We start from the raw sequence: 24,003 nt of genomic DNA, 5'->3' as shown, positions 1-24,003 counted from the left end.
GGACAGGATTGGCCATCTGGTACACTTTTTCGGTCGAATGCGAAACCTTATAGGCCCGCAAAACTGCGATTTCAACGACGGCCGTGCGTGAATAATCTCTATTTTTCCTCTATTTGTCTTATAAAAAATAGGGTACGCTTTGGAACGGTCTGGCTGCTTTTTTGACCTTTAACAACCTACAATAAAAATCTGCCACATCAGTAAATTCATTCTAAGCATGATAAGCTTATCACACCAGAACCCAAAACCCAAAAGTCAATACTTTGAAGTTCCAAAGTGGACTAGTCCTGAAAAGTTGGAGGCATCACTACTCTCCTCGATCCATCCATGGTCGTGGCTGCAAACCGAACTTGCAAAAATCCATTCTCCCTTTTAATTTGGGCTAACTGAACCTTCTCTATCTCTATTAAGTTGTGTTTAGATGTTAAAATGAATTGAAATAAATTAAATTTTTATGAATAGTAGTGAGTTAAGATTGTTGAACGAGTTTGATAGGATCCACTTAAAATAAGTTTAAAATATGTTTGAATGTTAAAATGAGTTTATATATATTTATGGAAAGTTATAAAAGAAATATATCCCACCATTATTTTATACTGTTCACATTACAGTAAAAATAAAAATGGTTTCTGTATCTGGCGCCAAATGTAACAAAGGAAAAATATCAAAGGATTTGACACTGTAGTTTAGATGCCAACGAGAACATGCAAAATGGAAATAAGGTTGGATGCCATCGGGTGTTTTTTTTTTTTTATTTGAATTTTCATAATAGTATTCATAATTTGGTACTCTTTGATTTTATGAAAATGGATTTATTTTCTTCTGCGATGGGTTGGGGAAGAAGAATGATGGGAAAAGAGAGACGGAGAGAGAGAGAGGGTAGAGTTATAACGGTCCAACGGAAAGTAAAAATAATTTAAAGCTGACAGTGGGTTCAGTCAGGAATCTCTGCAAAAAGTAGACATGTTATGTCTATCTATGATTTAAACTGAGTTGAATGATAAAACTCAGTTCAAAATACATTTGGATGGCAAAAGCAGCTCAAATTTGAGCTGAGCTGAGCTGTTTTTGACTTCCAAACGAAGCCTTATTCTCCAGCTTTTCAGTGCGACTCATGAAAGCTTTTAGCCGTGACTCAAGCTGGCAAATGGCTTAAGGTTTGTTCCTCCTAAAATTAACTTAGGGCTCATTTGTTTTCAGAGATGAGATGAGATGAGATGAGATTAAAGTTAAAAAGTTGAATAAAATATTATTAGAATATATTTTTTAATATTATTTTTGTTTTGAAATTTGAAAAAGTTGAATTGTTTATTTTATTTTGTGTAGAGATTTGAAAAAATTATAATGATGAAATGAGATGAGATGTTTCTTAAAAACAAACGAGGCCTTAATTCTTCTTCTTAATTTGATGGCCGCCTCATTACCTTATAAAATTCCTATTCCATACTAAACCTGCATCATCAATCTTCCATATATTCTACTCTCTCTCCCCCATGTGAAGCATCTATAATTTTAAATGTACAAAAATAAATACCTGATTAATTCCTTCCCCAGCATTTTCTCAAGAAGCAAACAAAGGCTTGTGTTTTTGGTTTTAGCAAACATAGGCTTGCTTATTCAGCTAAAATGGCGTAGACTACTAAAGAAGAAACAGGTCAACTAAAGCAAAACAAAGATAAACAATTTTACTCGAAGTTTCCAAAAATAACGAAGCGAGTGAGAAAATCAGAGCTTTTTTCAAACAAAAAAAGTTAACAAAAATTTGAAGCGGCGAGCTCACGAGGAGAATCTGCCAAAAATCAGAGGAGATAGAGCTCCGATTTCTCACCGACGAAGGAACCTCAGGTGGACGAGGGGTTGGGATGGGCCACCTAATGTTGTGAGGGAGACGAAGAGATGCGAGAGACCGATGGTGAAAGGGAGAGATCTAAATGTGAGAAGGGATTAAGATTTGCTGTTGTACGGCTCCATTATAGTTTAGATGGAAAGTATACGTGGCATCAATTTATTTGGAGGCTGCTTTTTAAAATGTGTAGGTCGGACTAATTATAAGATTAACTCTAAAAAATATCAATACACAATATTTTTTATAATATTTTATATAATTATGTTATAAACTAAAGAATATTTTTATAAAAATAACATTACTTTAAAAAAAATCTTATTTTAAAATACAATTATGAAATGTGTTAGGTAAGTATGCGCTATAGTAAATTTGAGACTAAAACCGTTTTGTATATGATCTTGGGGTTTTGCTATTCCAGCATATTTTAGGTGACTATTTATGACTGATATGATATATACAAATTATTTAGAATCAGTAATTATAATAAATATAATTAAAGAATAAAGATAGCATTTTTTTCTAAATTCCATATATCTCAACCATACTGTATAAAGAAAATAATTCCCACTTGATCTATTTTCAGTGCACCTAATGCCCCGATAGCAAAAAGTAGATTTTCAGGTACCGACCATTATGTCATTAGAAAAACTCTATGTTTGTTGATCCCACATCCCCACACGTTACCACAGTGTTGGGTTTTATTTTATTTTATTTTATTTTGTATTCTTTCGCTTTTAACAAAATTTGAAGAGAGAAAGGTCGGAGAGAGAAGCCAATGATACTTTGAGGAGAGAGAGAGGATGATGAGAGCTTGAGGAGGGAGAGAGAGAGATCAGAGAGATTGAGGGGAGAGAGAGGTTGAAGGTGAAGGTGATTGTGATAGGTCTGACATAAAGCTGAAAAAATAAAAAAGTGTGGAGTGCGTGGATGACTAATCTATAGCATAACTCTATATCATTATCTTTTAGGCCGTTTTGAGCAGGATAAATATATCATGCCTATTTACGAGTTTGGAAGAGATTTAACACCACCATAAGGGTTCGCGGAGTGCTGCCTTGGGCATAGATCATGGTGACCTAACAAATCACTTTGGCCCAATAGAGTTCATGTCGGTTTGTTAAGGACATGAACGCCCGTCGTTTATCCTGAGACAATTAAGATATTCACTCATTCAAAATAAGTGGATAACCCATAGGCTCTAAAGTTCAAATTTCAAATAGTGGATATAATAGTTTATCTAGGCCATCCTAAAAAGGCAAATTTTTTATTTAAAGAATCCAATTCCATTATTGAAAGCTCTCGAATAATTTTACTCTAAGAAGATTCAGATCGTTACTGGCTTAAGTGTTAGAGGAGCATCGTCAGACCCCTGAAGCCATCTTATTCTTTGGTTGAAGGAGATCGAGAGTGCATAATAGTGAAATACGTCCTTAATAGAGTTTTTATTCAAATTCTATTTTACTACTATTAAATTTATTATTAATGTGAAAAAATCTTGAATGAGAAGCCGTATACTTCCACACTAACTTTTAAATAGAAAAATTCTGAATTTAATATTGGTATTGGTGCTACTAATAGGATGTATTTGTAATCACAGCCTGCCATATACGAATTTGACAAATAACTAAGAAAAAATTAATGGCCCACAAATATATAAAATCGAAAAAAAAGAAAAAAGAAAAACAAAACAAAGGGTAAAGAATTTAGGCATCCTTGGTGGTGCAGCTGTTTTATTTCCCCTATTTTGCAAAGATTTGATGGCCATAAGGCCTTTCCAGTACTTCAGGCTTTCCCACCATCATCATCATCATCACCACCACGACCACCACAGCTATCTCCTCTCTCTTTTCACCACGCCATCTCTCTCTTCCTCCTCTATCTCCCTCTCTCCTCATCTATCTCCCTCCTTCCCCTTCTTCCTCCGCCTCTTCGTATCCTCCGCCACATCCCTCTCTCGCTCAAAGCAGCAGCAGCAGCAGCAGCAGCAGCCGCAGCACCAATCCCCCAGCCAACACTATAACCCGCCTTCGCTCCCCCGCCTTCGTCAGCTGCCAACGCTATCGGAAACCCTGGCGCAGAAGATCGGTAAATCCATCCGCCGCCCTGGCGCCCCCTCCAAGGCTAGGGTTTATGCTGATGTCAACGTCATTCGCCCCAAAGACTACTGGGACTACGAGTCCCTCACCGTCCAATGGGGGTACTTAATCTCTCTTCCTTCGTTTTACGTGCGTATTTTTATGTATAAGAACATGTATGTTCCTAATTTTATAATAATTTGGAGTGTTTGCGTTGCTTTCCAAAACAAAATTTTTGTAATAATCTTCCGTGGTGGAGTATTTGGTTTGCAATTTTGAATAAAGTATAAAAGTGGAAAACTTTGGGTTTCGAATTACGAAATTTGGTTCTTACTGTGGAGCTGGAATGTGTGTGTTTAACGGTTTATATGTGGTATTGATTGGTTATATAGGGAGCAGGATGATTACGAGGTGGTGAGAAAGGTTGGGAGGGGAAAATACAGTGAAGTATTTGAGGGCGTTCACTGCACCGATAACGAGAAATGTGTTATTAAGATTCTTAAACCGGTAAAGAAGAAGAAGGTGAGTTGCATGATTTGCATTGGCTTTGGTTCGGAGTTTTATACCTTGGTCTTCAAATTCCATGATATGATGATAGACGAATGCTTCGTATTTTTGGAATTTTATCATTTTAATGCTTGCTATATATAGTATTTGTGGTCTGTTTCAAAGATATTGCTATTGTGATGGTGCTGGATTTGATACACACTAATTGATTCAATCTACCATCCTTTTCTGAACTAGACATAACGATGCTTCTGCATCATCGAGCCATTGTATAATTTTGGAAATGATCGAGATTTTATTAAAAACAACCTAAAATGCATGGCTACACGGGAAACCAAGCCATTTTATATTTGAATTATTTACGTTTCTGTTTCAATATTATATTAATTTTGTTCTAAAGACTCACTGTTGGTAAACTCACCCCTTTTTTCCTTTAAGTTTCCATTTCAATATTATATTAATTTTGCTTTAAAGACTCACTGTACTTATCAAAAAAAATTTTGGTTTAAAGACTCACTGTTGGTAAACTTACCTTTTTTTTCCCCCTTCCCACCCCCCATACAAAAAAATGCAGATTAAGAGGGAAATAAAGATACTACAGAATCTTTGCGGTGGGCCGAATATTGTGAAGCTGCTTGATATTGTTAGAGACCAGCAATCAAAGACCCCAAGTCTTATATTTGAACATGTGAATAATACAGATTTTAAAGTGCTTTATCCAACACTATCTGACTATGACATTCGATATTACATCTATGAGCTTCTAAAGGCAAGCTTACTGTCCCCTTCTGTTCCCCTTCATTAAGATTAACGAGTTGCAATTATCATTCTTACCCTCATTTGTAAGTCATGTTCCATATCTCCTTTTTGATGTGTGGTGGAACCATGGAAGCATATAGACATATTATGTAAATTTATTTTTTCAGACTGATTCTCATTTTTTTCTATATTGTTCAGAATTTTCCTTTTATTTATTTTCCTTTTGAGGCTTGGATTTGGGGCTAGATTGTTTAATGATGAAGCTAGACCTAGTTAGCTTTTACTTTACAATCTTATTTCAGCAACAAAGCTGGAGCAGAAAACATTTTGAATAATGATGTTGCAGTTTTCATTCTTATCTTTGACAATATCAATTGTTTTGGATTTAATAAAAGAAAGCGAACATACAAGGACTGCTCATAAGATACAACAACGCTCCCACTATTGATTTCCATTCTTCAACTTTGTCAATTGGACTCATATAACTGTAGTTGATTTTCATGGGATTTACCTTGGATTTTTTGTGGTGATTTCAACATTGTTCGGTTCCCTAGTGAGAGGGCGGGGACATTTACGTTGACAAGATCAATGGAAAACTTTTCAGAGTTGATTTTTGAGTTGAATCTCGTGGATCTTCCTTTGGTGGTGGTGGTGGTGGTGGGGGGGGGGGGGGGGTAAAGGTTGGATAGATTTCTGGTATCCCCTTCATGGGAGATGCACTTTCCACACCTATGTCAGAAAAGGTTGTCACGGGTATGTTCCCATCATTTTCCAATTTTGCTTGATTGTGGTGGCATTCATGGTGGTTGGCGTCCCTTCAAATTTGAGAATATGTGGTTGGAAGTTGATGGATTTGTGGAGAAGGTAAGGGCTTGTTGGGAAGCTTATTCTTTTGATGGAACACCTAGTTTCATAGTGGCGGGCAAACTTAAAGCTCTAAAGGTTGACTTAAAGAAGTGGAATGAAGAAGTATTTCGACATACGGAAGTGCAGAAAAATATTCTTTGGGATGAGCTACAAGTATTGGAGGAAGGGGAGGTGAATGTAGACTCTTTGTTAAGAAAGAATGTGGTGGTATCCGAAATTGAGAAAGTTTTGTTGATGGAGGAAATATCTTGGAGGCAAAAATTAATGGCGCTTTGGTTGAAGGAGGGAGATAAATGCACTAAGTTCTTTCACAAGGTGGCCAATTCTCATAGGCGCCACAACGCTATTGAAGTCCTTCATTCAGGCTCAAATGTGTTACAGTCTCCCGAAGAGATCCAAGACCATATAGTGCAGTACTATGAGGAGCTCCTAGCTGAAAAAGTAGAGTGGCACCCCAAACTTAATGGTTTAATTTTTGACCAGCTCAATTCGGAGGTAGCAAGTTGGTTGGAGAGGTCGTTTGTCAGAGAGGAGGTGCATCTAGTGGTGAGAGGTATGTGCAAAAATAAAGTCTCGGGCCCGGATGGTTTTTTTATGGCTTTCTTTCAAGAGTGTTGGGAGATAGTGAATGAGGAAGTGATGCAGATTTTCCATTTTTTCATTCTAATCTTATGTTTTAGAAGTCATTAAATGCTACTTTCATTGCTCTTATCCCAAAGATAGTTGGTGCCCATGATTTGAAAGACTTCCAGCCTATTAGCTTGGTAGGTGGGATCTACAAGATCATTTCAAAGGTGTTAATTAATCGCATGAGTTTGGTGATGGACAAACTCATTTCCAAACCTTAAAATGCTTTCGTCTGGGATCAGCAAATTTTGGACTCTGTTTTGATAGCGAATGAGTGTTTGGACAGCTGGTTAAGAGAAGGCATTCCGGGGGTCCTTTGCAAGTTAGACATGGAAAAGGCTTATGATCATGTGTGTTGGGATTTCCTATTCTATATGTTGAGAAGATGTGGTTTTGGAAACAGGTGGTGTGAATGGATTAAACACTATGTTTCGATAGCTCGGTTTTCGGTTTTAATCAACGGAAAATCTTGTGGTTTCTTTCAGCCTTCGAGGGGTTTGCGACAAGGGGATCCACTGTCACCATTCCTCTTTGTTTTAGTAATGAAGGTTTTGAGCCGCATGGTGGAGGCTGCCGTTAGGGGGGGATTTGTTGTTGGTTTTTCAGTGGGCAATAACAGTAATGGTGTCAGTTCCATTTCTCACGTATTATTTGCGGATGATATACTTATCTTCTGTGACGCTGTTAGCGACCAAATTCAAGCTCTAAGGGCAGTTTTGTTGTGTTTTGAAGCTGTTTCAGGACTTAAGGTGAACTTGGGGAAGTCAGAATTAGTACCGGTGGGGGTTGTGAGCAATATTGCTTCTCTAGCAGAGTTGTTGGGCTGTAAAATTACTTCACTTCCTATGAAGTATCTTGGATTCCTCTTGGGGGTGTGATTTAAATCAAAGAACATTTGAGATGGGGTGGTAGATAAGATTGAGAAAAGATTATCGGGGTGGAAGCGGCTATATCTATCAAAAGGGGGAGGTTAACATTTATTAAAAGTACCATTTTTAACCTTCCTACTTACGACCTTTCCCTCTTTCTATTACCGGTGGGAGTGGCTAATCATATTGAAAAGTTGTTTAGAGCTTTCTTGTGGGGTGGCATGGAGGAGGAAATCAAATTTCACCTTGTAAGTTGGCAAAGGGTGTGCTGTCCGATTGCGAATGGGGGATTAGCGGTGCAAAACTTGAGCATCTTCAACAAGGCCCTTCTTGGTAAGTGGTTGTGGAGGTATCAAATGGGAGGGAACTCGTTATGGAGAGATAATTGAACACAAGTGTGGTAGTGAGTGGGGGTGATGGTGTTCTAAGGAGGGTAGGGGGTCATATGGAGTAAGCCTATGGAAAATTATTAGAAAGGGGTGGAACACTTTTGAAAAACATATTAGGTTGGGAGTGGGTGATGGAGCAAGACTTCACTTTTGGTTTGATGCTTGGAGTGGGGAGAGCCTTATTTCCATTGTCTTTCCAGTCGCATTTAATATGGCTGGAAATCAGCAAGCGGCAGTTTTAGATTTGTTGTGTTGTGCCAATGAGACGGTAACTTGGAATGTCACTTTTGCTAGAAATGCTCGGGATTGGGAACTTGATGATATGACAGCCTTTTATAGTTACTTGTATTCAACAAAGGTATGAGGAAATGAGGGTGACCGTATGTTGTGGATTCATACGGGGAGAAAAAAGTTTAATGTTAAATCCTTTTACAAGGCTTTGACAGCACAACAACCCACTTTCTTCCTGTGGAAGAGTATTTGGAAGGCACTAGTTCCGTCTAAAGTTACATTTTTTATTTGGACAGTTGCGCTTGGAAAGATTTTGACAGTTGATAATTTAAGGAAGCGGGGTATGGTGGTTATGGAGTGGTGCTATATGTGCAAAAGGAATGGAGAATTGGTAGATCACTTGCTTTTACATTGTGAGGTGGCAGGGGAATTATGGGCTGGTATCCTTGATAGAGCCGGACTGAGTTGGGTAATACCTTTGAGTGTGGTGGAATTACTTGCGTGCTGGAACATGAGGCATATCAGTGCACAATTGGCAGCAGTGTGGCGTATGATACCTTTGTGCTTAATGTGGTGTCTATGGTCGGAAATGAATGATATGTGTTTTAACAACAAGGAGTGTGCAGTGGGGGAATTTTTTTATATTCTCTCTTTTACAGTGGTTTTCTGCTATTGTATTGAAGGGTGTGAATGTCCATGAATTTCTATCTTCTTTTTAGTTCACTAGAATGTAATTAGGTGTCTCACTTTGTATACTTCCTGTGTACTTGGACATTGCCTAGTTTCATTCTATTCAATAAAGCTACTCATTTACTTATCAAAAAAAGTATATTTTTGGCATAAAAAAAAAAAAAATTGTAAAAAAGAGATAATAACAATAGGCAAAAAGACTAACATCAAACACCTCAAAACTGAACAAGAAATAACATGAAAAAATATAAAGGGGGATGGTGCTCAAGAAACACAAGATGCAGTTCAGAACTCCCACAAGAAGTCAGAACACTAAGACAGAACAAACAACAAAAAGATTCAAACCAGGCCAAGAAAAAAAAATACCCCTAGAAGATCACAGCAAACCTAGAATACCATAACAACATCCCACAAACAAAAATGTTTGCAGCTTCAAAATAAGGAAGTAAATTTCTTGAATAAAATAACAAATTCTTGAGATGAAACAATCATCCGAGCCCTTGCATGAAACATAATGCCTACATAACACCTTTCTGCTCCAGAATGAGAACCATGCATACTTTCAAGGTCCAATCTCAATATCCTCATCAAACCTTGTCAAAACAACAACATTGCCCAAATCACTCGAGAACCAAAAATCTCCAAATTGATGAACTAAAAGTATCTTAAGGGTATGTTTGGGGCATGAGATGAGACATAAAATTCACATTTCATCTCATTTCATCTCATCATTACAACTTTTGTAAACTCCCACACGAAATATAATAAACAATTCAAGTTTTTCAAATCCTAATTCAAGTTTTTCAAATCCTAATTGCCTTGCACTCTTTGAAGAACTTTGGGTTTTATATTTTCTAAAATCTCACTCAGAGAGATTTTTGAAGGTTTAGTGGTGATGGGAGCCATAAGGGGAAACAACAGGGAAGAATATCACAAACCAAGGAAGTGTTGGTCAGGTTAAACTCTGATTGCTTTCTTGTTTAAGATCTGAGGCATTGGGTGTAGTCAGATTTCTATGCCTTGTTCCCCCCTTTTTTATGTTAATTGTTTTATACACAACACTTTCAAACTAGTCAAAATATTCTGCTTAAAAATTGCGCCTTGATTTTTCGTAGTGTTCACGTGCACAAACTGGTCCACTGATAATCTAACCCTTATTTCTAACTTGGGGGGAGTCTTGCATTTCTATTGATTGAATCTGTAGGCATTGGATTACTGTCACTCACAAGGCATTATGCATCGAGATGTGAAGCCCCATAATGTAATGATCGATCATGAACAGCGGAAGCTTCGTCTTATAGATTGGGGACTTGCAGAGTTCTATCATCCAGGGAAAGAATATAATGTCCGTGTTGCTTCAAGGTTTGCTTTCTTTTTTGGAAAGATCTTGATTTATATTTGTGCGCATGTTTTCTCTCTTTCGAAACTACCCTATTCTCTTTTCCTTTTGGTTTGTAGCATCTAGAAATTGCCTGATAGTTGCATCTTATTTGGGATCTATTGGGGTTATTATTTGGGATGGAAGAGGAAATTTCTTTTTACTTTTTGATGAAAAACTAATAAATTAGCGACAACTTGAACGTATCTGATTTGAGAAATTGTAGATAATGGATTCCCTGCTGCAAAATTCATCATTTCGGATTCGTGGGTTTAGTCGTTGGTGTTCACTTGTCTGTCTAGTCCTTGATTGCATCTTAGTATTGGCCTATTGTGCCTCACATTACTTTGGGTGACACATTCTTATAAAAGAAAAAAATGTTACTTTGGGTGGCACAGGAGATTGCGTACTCTTTCATGGGCAACTCATTTTTTGAAGAGTGGAAGTAGAAAAAAAAATAGAAAAGAAAAGTGGGCAACTCATAAGATGGGGGAAATATTAATAAAATCACATTCAAGGAGTTGTAGATATTGGATTAGATGTTGCAGAACTTATGAGTCTAGTTTCTTAGGTTTTACTATACCTTGTTAATTTTATGTTGAGGTGAACAGACATTTGTAAGAAGAGGTAATGTGATACATGTAGTGTGTGTTGCACATTTTATTTAATTAATTTGACATCCTTTATAGTTAGCTCTAATTTTAATTTGGGTTTCATATCGAAAGCTTTAATTTATGAAATTGGAGTTAGGATCATTATTGGTTTAGAATTCTATAAATAATCCTTAAAAGTCAAAGGTTTAAAGATAAGCAAGTGGACTAGAGTAAATGCTATTTAGTGAAGAATCACTGAGTTATGGATGGGAAATAGCAAAGAGTTTTTTTTTTTTGATGAGTAAGAAGACAATTTTATTAATACGAACGAAATAGATGAAGCCTATGTACACAGGATGCATAAAAAAGAAAACATCTAAATACATTCTAGAAAACAGAAAATGACAACAGAAGTCATGAGCAGAAGCTCCATTAAGCGCTAAAGCAGAAAACCATTGTAGTAAAGAGTACACAAAAAAACTCTAGATTTCCACAAAGGTGCGCTCCTTATCATTAAAGCACCTCTCATTACTTTCTAACTAAATGCACCACATAAGACACAAATGAGCCGTCTTCCACACTATAGCCACTTGAGAGCTACCATATAACCCGTTCCAACATGCAAGAAGATCCACCACTCTCAAAGGCATCACCCAAGCCAACCCAACTTGGCTAAAATCTCCATCCCACAAGGCCTTAGTGACCTCACAATGCAACAGTAAGTGATCCACTGATTCCTCATGCTTCTTGCACATGAAACACCACTTCATAACAATAAGGCCACGCTTCCTCAGATTATCCATTGTCTTCCAAGTGAGGCATATAAGAAAAGCGACTTTGGAAGACATGTGAGTCTTCCAAATGCGCTTCCAAGGAAAAGAGGGGCTATGCTGAACAGTCAACATCTTATATATGAACAAATTGTGAACTTTTTACTTCCCATAGGCTTTTGCCACAACATCTTATCTCTCTCATAACCCCTTATTCCTAGGGAATATAAGAAGCTGAAAAAATTTGAGACATCATCAAGTTCCCAATCCTGAGCATCTCTAATAAAACAAACATCCCACTGCAAAGAACCATTAGAACGAACTAACAAATCAGAAACAAAGGCGTGCTGATCAGAAACCATATGGAAAATAGTCAGGAAGACCCTATTAAGGGCCCGATCTCCACACCAAACATCAAACACACCCATATTTTCGATCAATCATCTCTCTCAATAATGACTCCCCTTCTGCTTGATATCTCTACAACCATTTCCCCAACAAAACCTTATTGAACAATTGCAAATTACGAACCCCCAACCTCCATTTGAGATAGGAGCACAAACTTTATTCCAACTAACAACATGGAGTTCATTTTGCTTGCCCATGCCGCCCCATAGAAATGCACGAAATAACTTTTCAATCTGATTAGCCACCCCTGCAGGCAATGGAAATAAAGAGAGAAAGTAAGTTGGAAGATTGAAGAGTGTACTTTTGATTAAGGTAATTCTACCTCCTTTTGATAAATACAACATCTTCCAACCAGTCAACTTTTTCTCAATCTTCTCAACCCATCCCATCCCAAATAACCATAGCCTTAAAAGAAACCCCCAACGGAAGGCCTAAGTATTTCATTGGTAAAGAAGCGAACCTACAGCCCAAAAAGTTCGCCAAATAATTTATATTCTGCACCTCCCCCACCAAAACCATCTCTGACTTACCCAGATTCACCGTAAAGCCCGAAATAGCTTCAAAACATAATAACACATCCCTTAAGGCTTGAATTTGATCACGATGCACATCACAAAAGATCAGAGTATCGTCTGCAAAAAGAAGCTGAGAAAGTGTGATAGTCCCATTATTGACATTTCCCACCGAAAATAAACTCCCCCCCCCCCCCCCCCGGCGGGGCCCTGACAGCTGCCTCCATCATTCTATCCAACACCTCCACAATGATAACAAATAGGAATGGAGATAAAAGGTCCCCTTGTCTCAAACCATGAGAGATGTGGAAGAAAACACGTGGAGTACCATTAACTAACACTTAAAAATGAACAGTAAAAACGCAATGTCTAATCCACACACATCACCTCTCCCCAAGCCCAAACATATGGAGAAGGAAATCCCAATTCACATGATCAATTGCTTTTCCATATTCAACTTACAAAAAACACCAGGGACACCCTCCCTCAATCAACTGTCTAAACATTCAGTAGCAACCAAAACAGAATCAAGTATTTGCCTTCCTCATACAAAAGCATTTTGGGGCTTAGAGATAATTTTTTCCATAATCATACTCATACTATTAGCAAGCATCTTCGAGATTATCTTGTAAACCCCGCTTACTAGGCTAATAGGATGAAAATCCTTCAACTCAAAAGCCCCAGATTTCTTTGCAATGAGAGCAATGAATGTGGCGTTAAGAGATTTTTCAAACTTATGGAAGGAGAATAATTCTTGGAATACCCGCAACACATCTACTTTCACGACATCCCAACACTTGAAAAAGCAAGAGAAAAGCCATTTGGACCTGGGGCTTTATATTTGGCCATCCCACTAACCACCTGAAAACCTCATTTTCATCAAGCGGTCTCTCCAACCAACTTGCACTTAGTGTTGGTTTGGGGCACAAGACAAAATACAAAATTCTCATCTCATCTCATAATTATACCTTTTTTAAATTCCCATGCAAAAAATAATAAACAATTTAACTTTTTCAAATCTCAATTCAACCTTTTCAAATCCCAAAACAATAATAATATTAAAACATAATATTTTAAACTTTCAAACAAAATACAAAATTCTTATCTCACCCCCCAAACCTGCCCTTAAGAGGATTTAAAGAACCAAAATCCAGAATATCTAGATTAGGCCTCCAAGCTGTTGGTTCGGATAAAAGCGATTCATAAAACTGCACAATATGTAGTAACTCTATGGTGTTATAATGCCGATGAGAGTTAGCGCATTTATCACCCTCCTTTAACCAAAGAGCCATTAACTCTTACCTTCCAAAAATCTCTTCCATAAACAAAACCCTCTCAAGGTCAAACACCACTTCTTTTTTCCTCAACAATGCCTTCTCAGAGATAACCTCATTTTCCTTCCAAACCTCCAAAATATGCAGCTCTGGTTGTCAATATTCCCAAATACTTCACAGTTCCACTTCTTCAAATAAGACTTTAAGGCCTCGTTTGAGATGAGATGAGTTGAGATTAAAGTTAAAAAGTTGAATAAAATATTTTTAGAATATATTTTTTTAATAATATTTTTGTTTTGGAATTTAAAAAAGTTGAATTGTTTATTTTATTTTGTATGAGAATTTGAGAAAGTTGTAAAGATGAGATGAGTTGAGAAATTTCCTGAAAACAAACGAGGCCTAAAGCTTTAAGTTTACCAGCAAGGATAAAATTGGGAGTGCCTGAAAACTGATAAGAAGACCACCAACTCCTAACCTTATCAACAAACCCATAAGCTCTCAACCACATGTTTTCAAACTTAAAATACCTTAGACCCCATGAATACCACTACAATCTTGTAAAATGGGAAAATGGTCTGAGCAAACACGAGAAAAATCTCTTCTGCCACAACTCTGGATAATGAACCTCCCATGATGGAGATACAAGAAATCTAATCAATCTCGACTAACCTTGACAATTGGACCAAGTGGATGCACCCCCCTACAAGGGGTAGATCCAAGAGCTCCAGGTTGAAAATGAACTCCCAAAAATCCTTCATTGCCGAGGACATGCTAGGATCACCTGAATCACTTGTGAACCAAGTAATGTTGAAGTCTCCACTTATACACTACAGCATGTCCCTATCCAGATTTGGCCCATGCACTCTCGCATAAGCCCACGTCCACTCATCCTCAACATTTTTAAAAAAAATGCCATCGAGAAATTCCCATTGCACTTCTCCACCAACTCCACCACTCTATTGTCCTACATCACAAGAACACCTCCATAAGCCCCCGAAGATGACAAATAAGCCCAACCCACGTAAGAATATCCCCACAAACTCCAAAATGATACTTCTATCAATAAAATGCAACTTGGTTTCCTGGAGACAAACAATATCCACTTTCCAACTTCGAAGTAGCGATCTAATAATAAAACGTTTGCTGGAGTCATTGATCCCCTTCACATTATAAGAGACAATTTTAGGCTTCATGTGAAAAATAAGGAGCCCTGCCCTATCAATCTGTCCATCCCAACACTTCCCTTTTTAATATCATTATTAATGGAGTATTTAAGTCTTCTTAATTCCCTATCCTTCTTGGAAGCTGACTTCAAAGCCGAGGAATGTCCAGATTCTATAGCAACAAGAAGAGCCTTAAATTGCTCTTTAAACCCATCACACTATATCTCCACACAATCCTATAATTCCTCCACCTTTAAGACCCATTTAGAAGCATTATTAGATGGAGATTTAGGCAGAAGAGTGTGATATTGTAACGTCCCAATGGAAGGCCCAAATCACATGGCTTATATTCCAAAAGGACTAGTCAATGATATAATTGGAGTCCTATTGGAATCTTATAAGGAGCAAAAACTTCTCATTCCCAAGCAATGTGGAATCTCATACACCACCAACTCTTATCCATATCATATAGGGTATCACAATCTACCCCCCTTAAATTCCCTACGTCCTCGTTGGGTCTGTCCATTGTAGGCGGCACGACTCAAGTCCTACATTTCTGGTTGGGATAGTCTCGGATACTATTTGTAACACCCCAATAGAAGGTTCAAACCACATAGCCTATACTCCAAAAGAACTAGTCAATGATATAATTGGAGCCTCATTGGAACCTTATAAAGAGCAAGAACTTCTCATTTCCAAGTAATGTGAGATCCCATACACCACCAATCTATATCATATGGGGTATCTCCATTGGGGCGTTACAAATGATATCTGAGCTTATTCCAACCAGAAATGTGGAATTTGAGTTGTGCAACTTATGACGTGCTGGTCCGACAAGGACATTGAGAATTTAAGGGGGTAAAATTGTGATACTCCATATGATAAGGATAATGGTAGGTGGTGAATGAGAAATTTTTACTCCTTATAAGGTTCCTGTATCATTATAGCGGGTTCAACAATGGATTGGATTCTGAATAAAAATAATGGGTTTCTACAAACCCTTGGGACTTTCATATGGAGAGCTGGGAGAATATGAAGACCAATTTAAAGCACTACTCACTACAATTGAGGCGAGCCACACGCTTGAAACCAAATCTAAGTTTAAGAAAAGTAGGGAGTTAAAGAATCTTTCTTGGGCAATCAACTTCGATACTAAGGGAGCTAGCTCAAGTCGAGGGAAGGCTAAAGGGAGGGCTTTGTGAAAACGTTCTCGTAGTGGGATGTTTGGGTAGAGGATTATTTTCACAGAATCTAGGGGATGGGGTCGGGGAGGTGTATCGATAGTTTTCCAATTCGAGCTTTGTGTATTTTGGGTAGGTTTTCATAGGCTTTTGGGTCATTAGGGGCTTTCTTGTATGGGCTAGGTATTTTTCTTGTATACGTCCAATGTACTTGGTTACTCCTATTGATATATATATATATAATATTATTACTTATAGAAAAATAGGTTCCTGTATCATTGACTAGTCATTTTGGAGTATAGGCCACGTGGTTTGAGCCTTCCATTGGAGCATTACAAATGGTATCAGAGCCTATCCCAACCGTAAAGGTGGAACTTGAGCCGTGCTACCTACGATTAGGGCTGCAAATGGTCCGGTCCGGTCCGGCGATGGACCGAATGTTTTCGGTCCATCATTTTTCCGGACCGAACACCCAAAGGGACCGGACCGAAACGGTTGGTCCTTTCGGTCTGACCGGACCGTTTATCACCCCTACCTATGATGGACTGGCCCGACGAGGACATTAACAATTTAAGGGGAGTAGATTGTGATACATCATATGATAAGAATAAAGGTAGGTGGTGTATGAGATATCACATTATTTGGGAAGGTGATGTTCTTGCTCTTTATAAGGTTTCAATGAGATTCCAATTGTATCATTGACTAGTCCTTTTAGAGTATAAGCTATGTGGTTTGGGCCTTCCATTATGACATTACAAATGTTCGATGGGCCCGGACCACCCGCATCCCCATCGAAGTAGTCCCTCTCACAAAGGACCAATTGCAAATTTGACTCATCCGCACCCTCTCCAAATGAGACATCCTGTTGCACTACAGAAATATACAAATCCGAAGTGGAAACCCTGCGTTCCATCTCTGGTTGACGAAAGACCTCAATAGGAAAAATAGGCTTAACAGCTAGAGGAATAGACTCCAATGGATTTAGGCCCTTGGCCATAGGGACCATAGACAACATCGGGCTTAAAACCCCTCTATTTTCCACCTCTCTGTCATCATTCCGAGGCACAAATCCCCCCTCTTCCACTTCTGGAAGCATTTTTTATTCCAACACACCACCAAGAGAGTTGCTGGCGACTGGTGAATTCGTCTGAACCAGTTCTGTCGACATCGGAGCAAAGAATTGATGCCAACATGTTAGAGGGAGAAACTGATACCGGTACGCTTGAGACAGAATCGACATGAACACCCATTTCGGGGTTTTAGGCAAGCCCGACCCATCCACATTTTTCTTTTTCCATTCGAGACCACAACCTTCTTTGGATCCACCCCGAAACCCAGCCCACTAGCTGCTGTCGACTTCAGCTTATTCCCAGAACCCACCATAAATCCCTCAAGGCCCATAGAACCCAAGCCCATTGCCAATACAACATAAGCTCTATTTGTTCCTTCTTGCCCAATAGGGTGCTCTGCATGGCCATCAAAGAGAACCCCTCACCAACCCTTGACGAGCCACCCTTGGAAAACCAACTGTCACCCTTGAGTGCATGGTTCAAATGCAATCTCGGTTGCACCACCTCCCCAGCGGCCACCCTACGGACCTCCCACTAGTCCTCCACCACCATACACGGAGGCACCATCCTCAAAACCTCTGCAAAAGACCCCTTGCTTCTTACAATAGATGAAGAGACCTTCACAGGTGCTCTGTTTTTCATGCTCGAAATAGAGGAGAAATCGACAGCCTCCCTCACTGATTCTGCGAACCTCTTCCAACCCTCGCCCTTCGATCCTTTTGGAACAGCGATGAAACCATGCCTCAGTTCATGCCCATATTCCAACAACGTCATGTACCGGCCGAACCTATTGTTACATCTTTGCACCACCAACACATGATTCCCCTTCGAGTTTTATAGAACTTTGAGGAGCCTTCAGACGCTCCACAAGCTCCCACCGTAGATGCCAATCAATCCATAGCAAAGGTGTCAATAGAAATAAACTTAGTCACCCTACGACTATTCTCAGTAATCCTCCACCATTTTCACGCTTGAAATCGAAAAGCTTTTGGTTGATACAAATCTTCCAACGCGAACCCATCATAAAAAACCAGAACCAAAACAACCCAACATGCTCATAAGCTATAGCAAAGAGTTATAAAATAATCAGGAATAGATTAATGTGACTTAGGGATGGCAAAGAGTAAGTTTTGTTGTCTTGTCCCATCCACAAAGGAGAGGTATATAAGGTGGGTGAACTGGATGGCATTGTAACAAAATAATTGGAAATTTGTATTGCAATAGAAGCACATTTGCCTTGGATGAATTTCAATTTTTTGGGATCAGAGAAACTGAGTTTTAAAGACTTAAAGAATGATAAAAGTAATACTAGTTAAAATTAATGAATGCTATTTAGTTTAAATTGTGCAGATCCAAGATTATATTTTTATCATTTGGGAATCATTGATTTAAATGGTTAGTTTAGATTCCACTCATTTATGGAAGAAGATATATTGCATACCTATGTATGTTAGCAGCAGTAGTTCTTGGTAGACCAAAGTCTACTGGTTGAGTTTTTTATGATATAGAAATTGAAAATTTGGGTGTCTTCTTTAATTAATAGATGTCCTTCTTCTATCATCACCCGACATTGTTTTGCAGATATTTTAAAGGTCCTGAGCTCCTTGTTGATTTGCAAGACTATGATTACTCCTTGGACTTGTGGAGCCTGGGCTGTATGTTTGCCGGAATGGTGAGCATTTTCCTACCCATTTTAATTTTTATTTGGTTGGCCATATCTCTAAGCATTGTGGAGATGGGCTTTATATTTGACATTCTCCTTGTACATAGTCATTTTGGCGTGTTCAATTGGCTTGGATCAAGTGGTGGGCCTCCTCTCTGTGAAATTTCATTCTAATTGTTTTCTTATGCAATCCTTAGCCCCTATATAGTGCACTTTTGACCTTGAATGGTCTGCAAATGGTATTTTGTGTCCAAGTATTAGTATCGTAGGTATGTTTTGGTAAATTTGTGTTCATGTATATATTAGTGGTTCTTCTGTGTGCCTATTCACCAATGGGTGGGGGATAGCTGCGTCTTTTAAAGTTTGATACCTTGTCAAGGTACGTGATGCTTACTATTGAGGTTTGTGCTATACAGATATTCCGTAAGGAGCCATTTTTCTATGGGCATGATAATTCTGATCAGCTGGTCAAAATAGCCAAGGTAGGCCTAGTTTTCTTTGGAGGTTTGTACATATGTTTTCAAACGTCACATTCTTTTATGTGAAACAAATCTTAGCTGATGGGTGTCACAGCGAAGAGAAATATCGAGTTCAAAGTTTGTATTTTTTCTTCTACCACAGGTGCTTGGGACAGATGAATTAAATGCTTATCTGAACAAATACCGAATAGAGTTAGATCCTCATCTTGCAGTCCTTGTTGGGAGGTTGGGATTATTCTCACGTTTCTATCCTTTTTTATTTTTTATTTTTAAGTTTGCTGCTATCAGGAAACATTAGTTTTAACAGAGTCAAATCTTGGTTATTGAACTGAAATAGGCATAGCCGAAAACCATGGACAAAGTTCATTGATGTTGAAAATCAACATTTGGCTGTTCCTGAGGTAGAATTCTTCATTATTAGTGATATATATGTACATATTAAATTGTCCAAGTTTAAAGTGTTCTCTTTAATGCGAGTGCTTTATATTTTTTTAGGCTGTCGACTTTGTAGACAAGCTGCTACGATATGATCACCAAGAGAGGCCTACTGCAAAAGAAGCAATGGTAACGCCTAATCCTTAACTACTAAGCAAAAATTACACCGCTACTGTACACAACTAGTGTTGCTGTCTTTTACCATCATTCTATATTCTTTTCATTATTTGTCAAGCGTTGTCACTGGAAAGTGAGAATACTCGGATGGTTCTTGGTTACCAAGATGAATAGTGAGACTTTTCGGCTTTCGATCTACCACATGAATATGAGTGACTCTGTCCCAATGAAGTGGACTGTGTATGTGTGAATTATGATTATTGGGTTTTCAGTCACGTGTCTCTGAGGATTAAGTTTTCTGGTCTGTTCTTAGTGTGGTCTTGTTGATTCTGTTATTCTGACGTTAATACCGTCCGTATGTTTCTTCAATTTTTAATTTTATGACGTTTGTAGAATATATGGTAAGTGATGGTGATGTCTTGCAGGGACATCCATATTTTTACCCAATAAGAAACGCAGAAAGCAGCAGAACTCGTACCCAGTAGATTGAATTCCAGATGCTTATCAAGGTATGGTGTCTTCTTTTTCTTGGTCGGGACCTTTCTACCAGGGTCGCAATTAGGATGGCGTGTGCACCATGTGTTTTTTTCTTCTTTTCCTTTGAAGTTGGTAATGGAACCGTCAATTTATTGAATTCTATAATTTTATGACAAATCAGGTTTCTGTAAACTTTCTATATCTGTTCGTGTGTGCTCTGAAGTTGTGAATGTAACTTAGACCCGATCCCTGGCTGGATTGTCGGCTCTGGTTTATTTTGTTTTCACCTTTCTCATGTAAAACATTCACATGTGCAATCTCTACTATATATATTTTTTTCACAACTTTTGGAATGAATCAATCAATATTCATTGAAAGGGAAGGTTTTTTTTAAAAAAAAAAAAAATCCAATCAGATAATATTTTTGTTAAAGATTCGGATATATTATTATGGTGGTTCGGATGTTATTAATAACGTTATGCTATTGCATATGGCTCATTAATCATCCGTGATACTCTGTGGATATCTATGTGGTTGGCTAAAGAAATAAAAATCTTTCTCACTAGACAAAGTGGTTTGGGCAACGGCCCCATATGTCCAATGGGCTAGTCTTCTGCATGTGCTCCTATTCATTTGGTACCCTCATATTATTAATGCAGCTTCCCAACTAATTTGAAGGACAACATATGTACAATTGGACTGATCCTTAACGCATCCTACATTAAACTCAAAACAAAATTAAAAAAAAAAACAAAAAAATGGCCTACCTTTTTAACATATTCTTTGTTTATGTTACGGAGTCCCTTACAGAATTCTTTTAATCATTACCACTAAACCAATTAGTAATTTGGAAATGATAGTTGGCCCCCCCCAATTGAAACTACTTGATCATTTTCTTTATTCTTTTAAATTTTGCATTATCATGAATAAAATTTTATTTTTCTTATAAATTTTTAGAATAATTGTTTTTTAAAACCTGAAAACTAAAAAAATAAAATAAAAAATTCAGTCAATTGCGGGCCTTGTAGAAGAGCATCCTCAGTAGCTCTTTCGGGTAAAAGTTAACATGGGCATGCAGGAGTTTCTCATTTTAAGATTGTTGTTTACTTTTGAACGTTATTACGATATTGTTGAAACGGTTATCCCGACAGAATGATTGAAATGGGAAGAGTATTTTTATCCCAATGTGACGACAAACTTTGACATTCTAATTATGCAGCTACCCAAAATTACTTCAAACTATTCAACGTAACGATCCTTCTTATCATTTAGTGAAACAATCCAATGATATATTGGAACGACCAAAATACTTATTTTGGCAGGTGCATATATATATATATATATATATATATATATATCTATTATATAAGAAGCCGCATGAACAGTAATTAACAGTTATTTTCTTGTCCTTCCAAGTTTGTTCCGTGTGTGTTGTCTTTTTTGTCCTGTTACTTTATTCTTTTGTATCAATTTCTACGAGGATATAAATGTTTTGATAGAATGTGGAAGCACCAGTTGTTACTATAAGAAGATGAGAACCGAGCCCTATTTTGTCTCTTTTCTCATGTCTTCTCTCTTTCGTCTCTATTCTCTTTTCTTTGCTCTCCTCCTTCACTCTTTATTTCGCATTCGTGGGCGTCCTATCGAGAAACCACCAAATACCAACACCGAAGCCCAGTAGTTTTGTTTGACGCTTCTTCTTCCACTAATGTCTTCTGTACAATCTCACAATAATTATCTTCGTCACAGCAACTTAAGCACAACACAATCTCACCGTAAAATCATAACAAAATCACATCCGTCATTGCCAATCACAAAATCATGAATTTGTACAAAACGAAAGCTAAACACTATCTGTTGAAATTTCTAAAGATTCACAAAAAAAAAAAAACAAAAAAAATACCCATATACATAATATGACGGCAACCAACAGAGGTTGGGTATAAGTAAAAAAAATTCAAACACAAACCAAACCTAAAAACAACCAGTGAGATGTTGAAATTTCTACAAGTTGAGTAAAAAAATTATACCGATGTACACAAAAACAAACCAAATTAAAAATCTATCGATAATATATGTAGATCTAAACAACAAAATAAGATATTCCTCAGATTTCCGTGCGTGGTGGGTGAACATCATACCCAATCGGATTTGTACAAAAAAACCATTACAAAAAGTACTAATTTGATTTTTCTCACACTATTACAAAAAATATCACTCGGATTTGTACCAAACAAATCTCTTCGAATTTCTAAAGATTCACAAAGAAAATTTCTAACAAAGAAACCGACACAGAGAGAGGGAGAGATGAAAGGAAAAAAAAAAAGTCCGTTTTGAGGACTCCAGACAAAGAGATGTATAGATCTCAAAAAAAACAACGCAAATCCAAAAAAATCCCTTCAAATTTGTATAAACTCACCACATATATTATACTCATTTACACTGACATATCGATGTACACCAAAACAAACCAAATTGAAAAACCATCGATAATAAGTGTAGATCTAAGACATCCTTAGACCCAGACGCAATGGCTGTCATTTTCGTCATCTATGTTGAAATCACAAGCTATTTTCTTTGATTTTATACAAGTTTTTGGTTGTTCTTCGTCGAGAACTAAGTGACATAGTGGAAGGGCTCAGGATATAGTGGTGAGGGTCGGCATCAAAGGAGAAAAATGAAAAAGAGAGAGAAGAGAAAGAAAGTTAGGATTAAGTGAAATTTACTATTTACTATTCTTTTAATAATCTTTAAAGCTATTTACTATTTATTTATTTATTTTTAATTTCTTTCTCTGCATATCAGGGCTTCAGGTGCTATGTGCAAGGGCATACGTGCCTTTTAAGAGAGAGAGATATATATATATATATATATATGTCTCTTATCACTAGCTCCTCACTAGTGTGTGTATATATATATATTTCCTATGTAAAGTTGATTTTGTTGAAAATGTTATCTCAACAAAAATGATTGGAATGGGGAAGAAAGTATCCTATCCCATCCGAATCCAACAACAATTTTGACATTTTAATCTCGTCGTCGAGATTATTTCTAATCATTCAACATAACAATTCTCATTGTCGTTTAAATGATATATTCGAACAACCAAAATACTTTTTATGGAAGGCGCATATTTTCATTTCAAACAAAACCATTTAGTCAATCCAAAATTACCAAAATTTGGAGAGGGGAGAGGGGAGGGCTAGTGAAAGAAAACACTAGACTTTATAGATCAGAACTTCAATAATGTATAATGAGAAGGCTTTACTTCTGTCACTCCAAACCTATAAAACTATCTTATATCAACTAGTTCTCAACCTTTCTTATTGTAGATAGTTTTACAATGGCCAAAATATATATATATATATATATATATATTGCAATATATCAATTAGGATGTGTATACTAAGACCAGCTTGTTCTAATTAAACAGGTGATATTTGTGGTCAGATTTGAAAGATCACATTTTTCTTTTTGGGTAAATTTAAGATTACATTCAAACAACCACTTTAGGATAAGTATAAATCCCTCACAAAGTTTTATGTCAATTTGGTCACACGGAGAGAGAGAGAGAGAGTAGGGGTTGACATTAGGCAGACAAAAATCCCCACTTCCACTAGAAT

At 37.4% G+C, this 24,003-nt stretch overlaps 1 protein-coding gene across 1 annotated transcript; it reads left to right on the top strand.

Moving 5' to 3' along the window:
- The first annotated feature begins 3,535 nt into the window (after window positions 1-3,535).
- On the top strand, window positions 3,536-20,724 carry LOC121264849 (casein kinase II subunit alpha-like). The gene is made up of 10 exons (XM_041168164.1): window positions 3,536-4,043; window positions 4,314-4,443; window positions 5,003-5,197; window positions 10,065-10,222; window positions 18,791-18,881; window positions 19,289-19,354; window positions 19,494-19,576; window positions 19,689-19,752; window positions 19,847-19,915; window positions 20,329-20,724. Exons 1-10 carry the CDS (start codon window positions 3,604-3,606, stop codon window positions 20,386-20,388), a joined length of 1,356 nt encoding a protein of 451 aa, XP_041024098.1. The 5' UTR covers window positions 3,536-3,603; the 3' UTR covers window positions 20,389-20,724.
- Window positions 20,725-24,003: the final 3,279 nt, after the last annotated feature.

This window comes from Juglans microcarpa x Juglans regia, chromosome 1D, assembly GCF_004785595.1.
Source record: "Juglans microcarpa x Juglans regia isolate MS1-56 chromosome 1D, Jm3101_v1.0, whole genome shotgun sequence".
Taxonomy (NCBI): domain Eukaryota; kingdom Viridiplantae; phylum Streptophyta; class Magnoliopsida; order Fagales; family Juglandaceae; genus Juglans; species Juglans microcarpa x Juglans regia.
Note: the sequence above shows the minus strand (reverse complement) of the source record. Positions and strands in the feature narration are given on the sequence as shown.

Bases quoted from the DNA above. Each gene is read 5' to 3' on its own strand.
- LOC121264849 (XM_041168164.1), top strand. From the start codon at position 3,604: ATGGCCATAAGGCCTTTCCAGTACTTCAGGCTTTCCCACCATCATCAT. The intron at 4,444-5,002 runs GTGAGTTGCATG...AAAAAAATGCAG, and splicing joins AACCGGTAAAGAAGAAGAAG to ATTAAGAGGGAAATAAAGAT. The intron at 19,916-20,328 runs GTAACGCCTAAT...GATGTCTTGCAG, and splicing joins CTACTGCAAAAGAAGCAATG to GGACATCCATATTTTTACCC.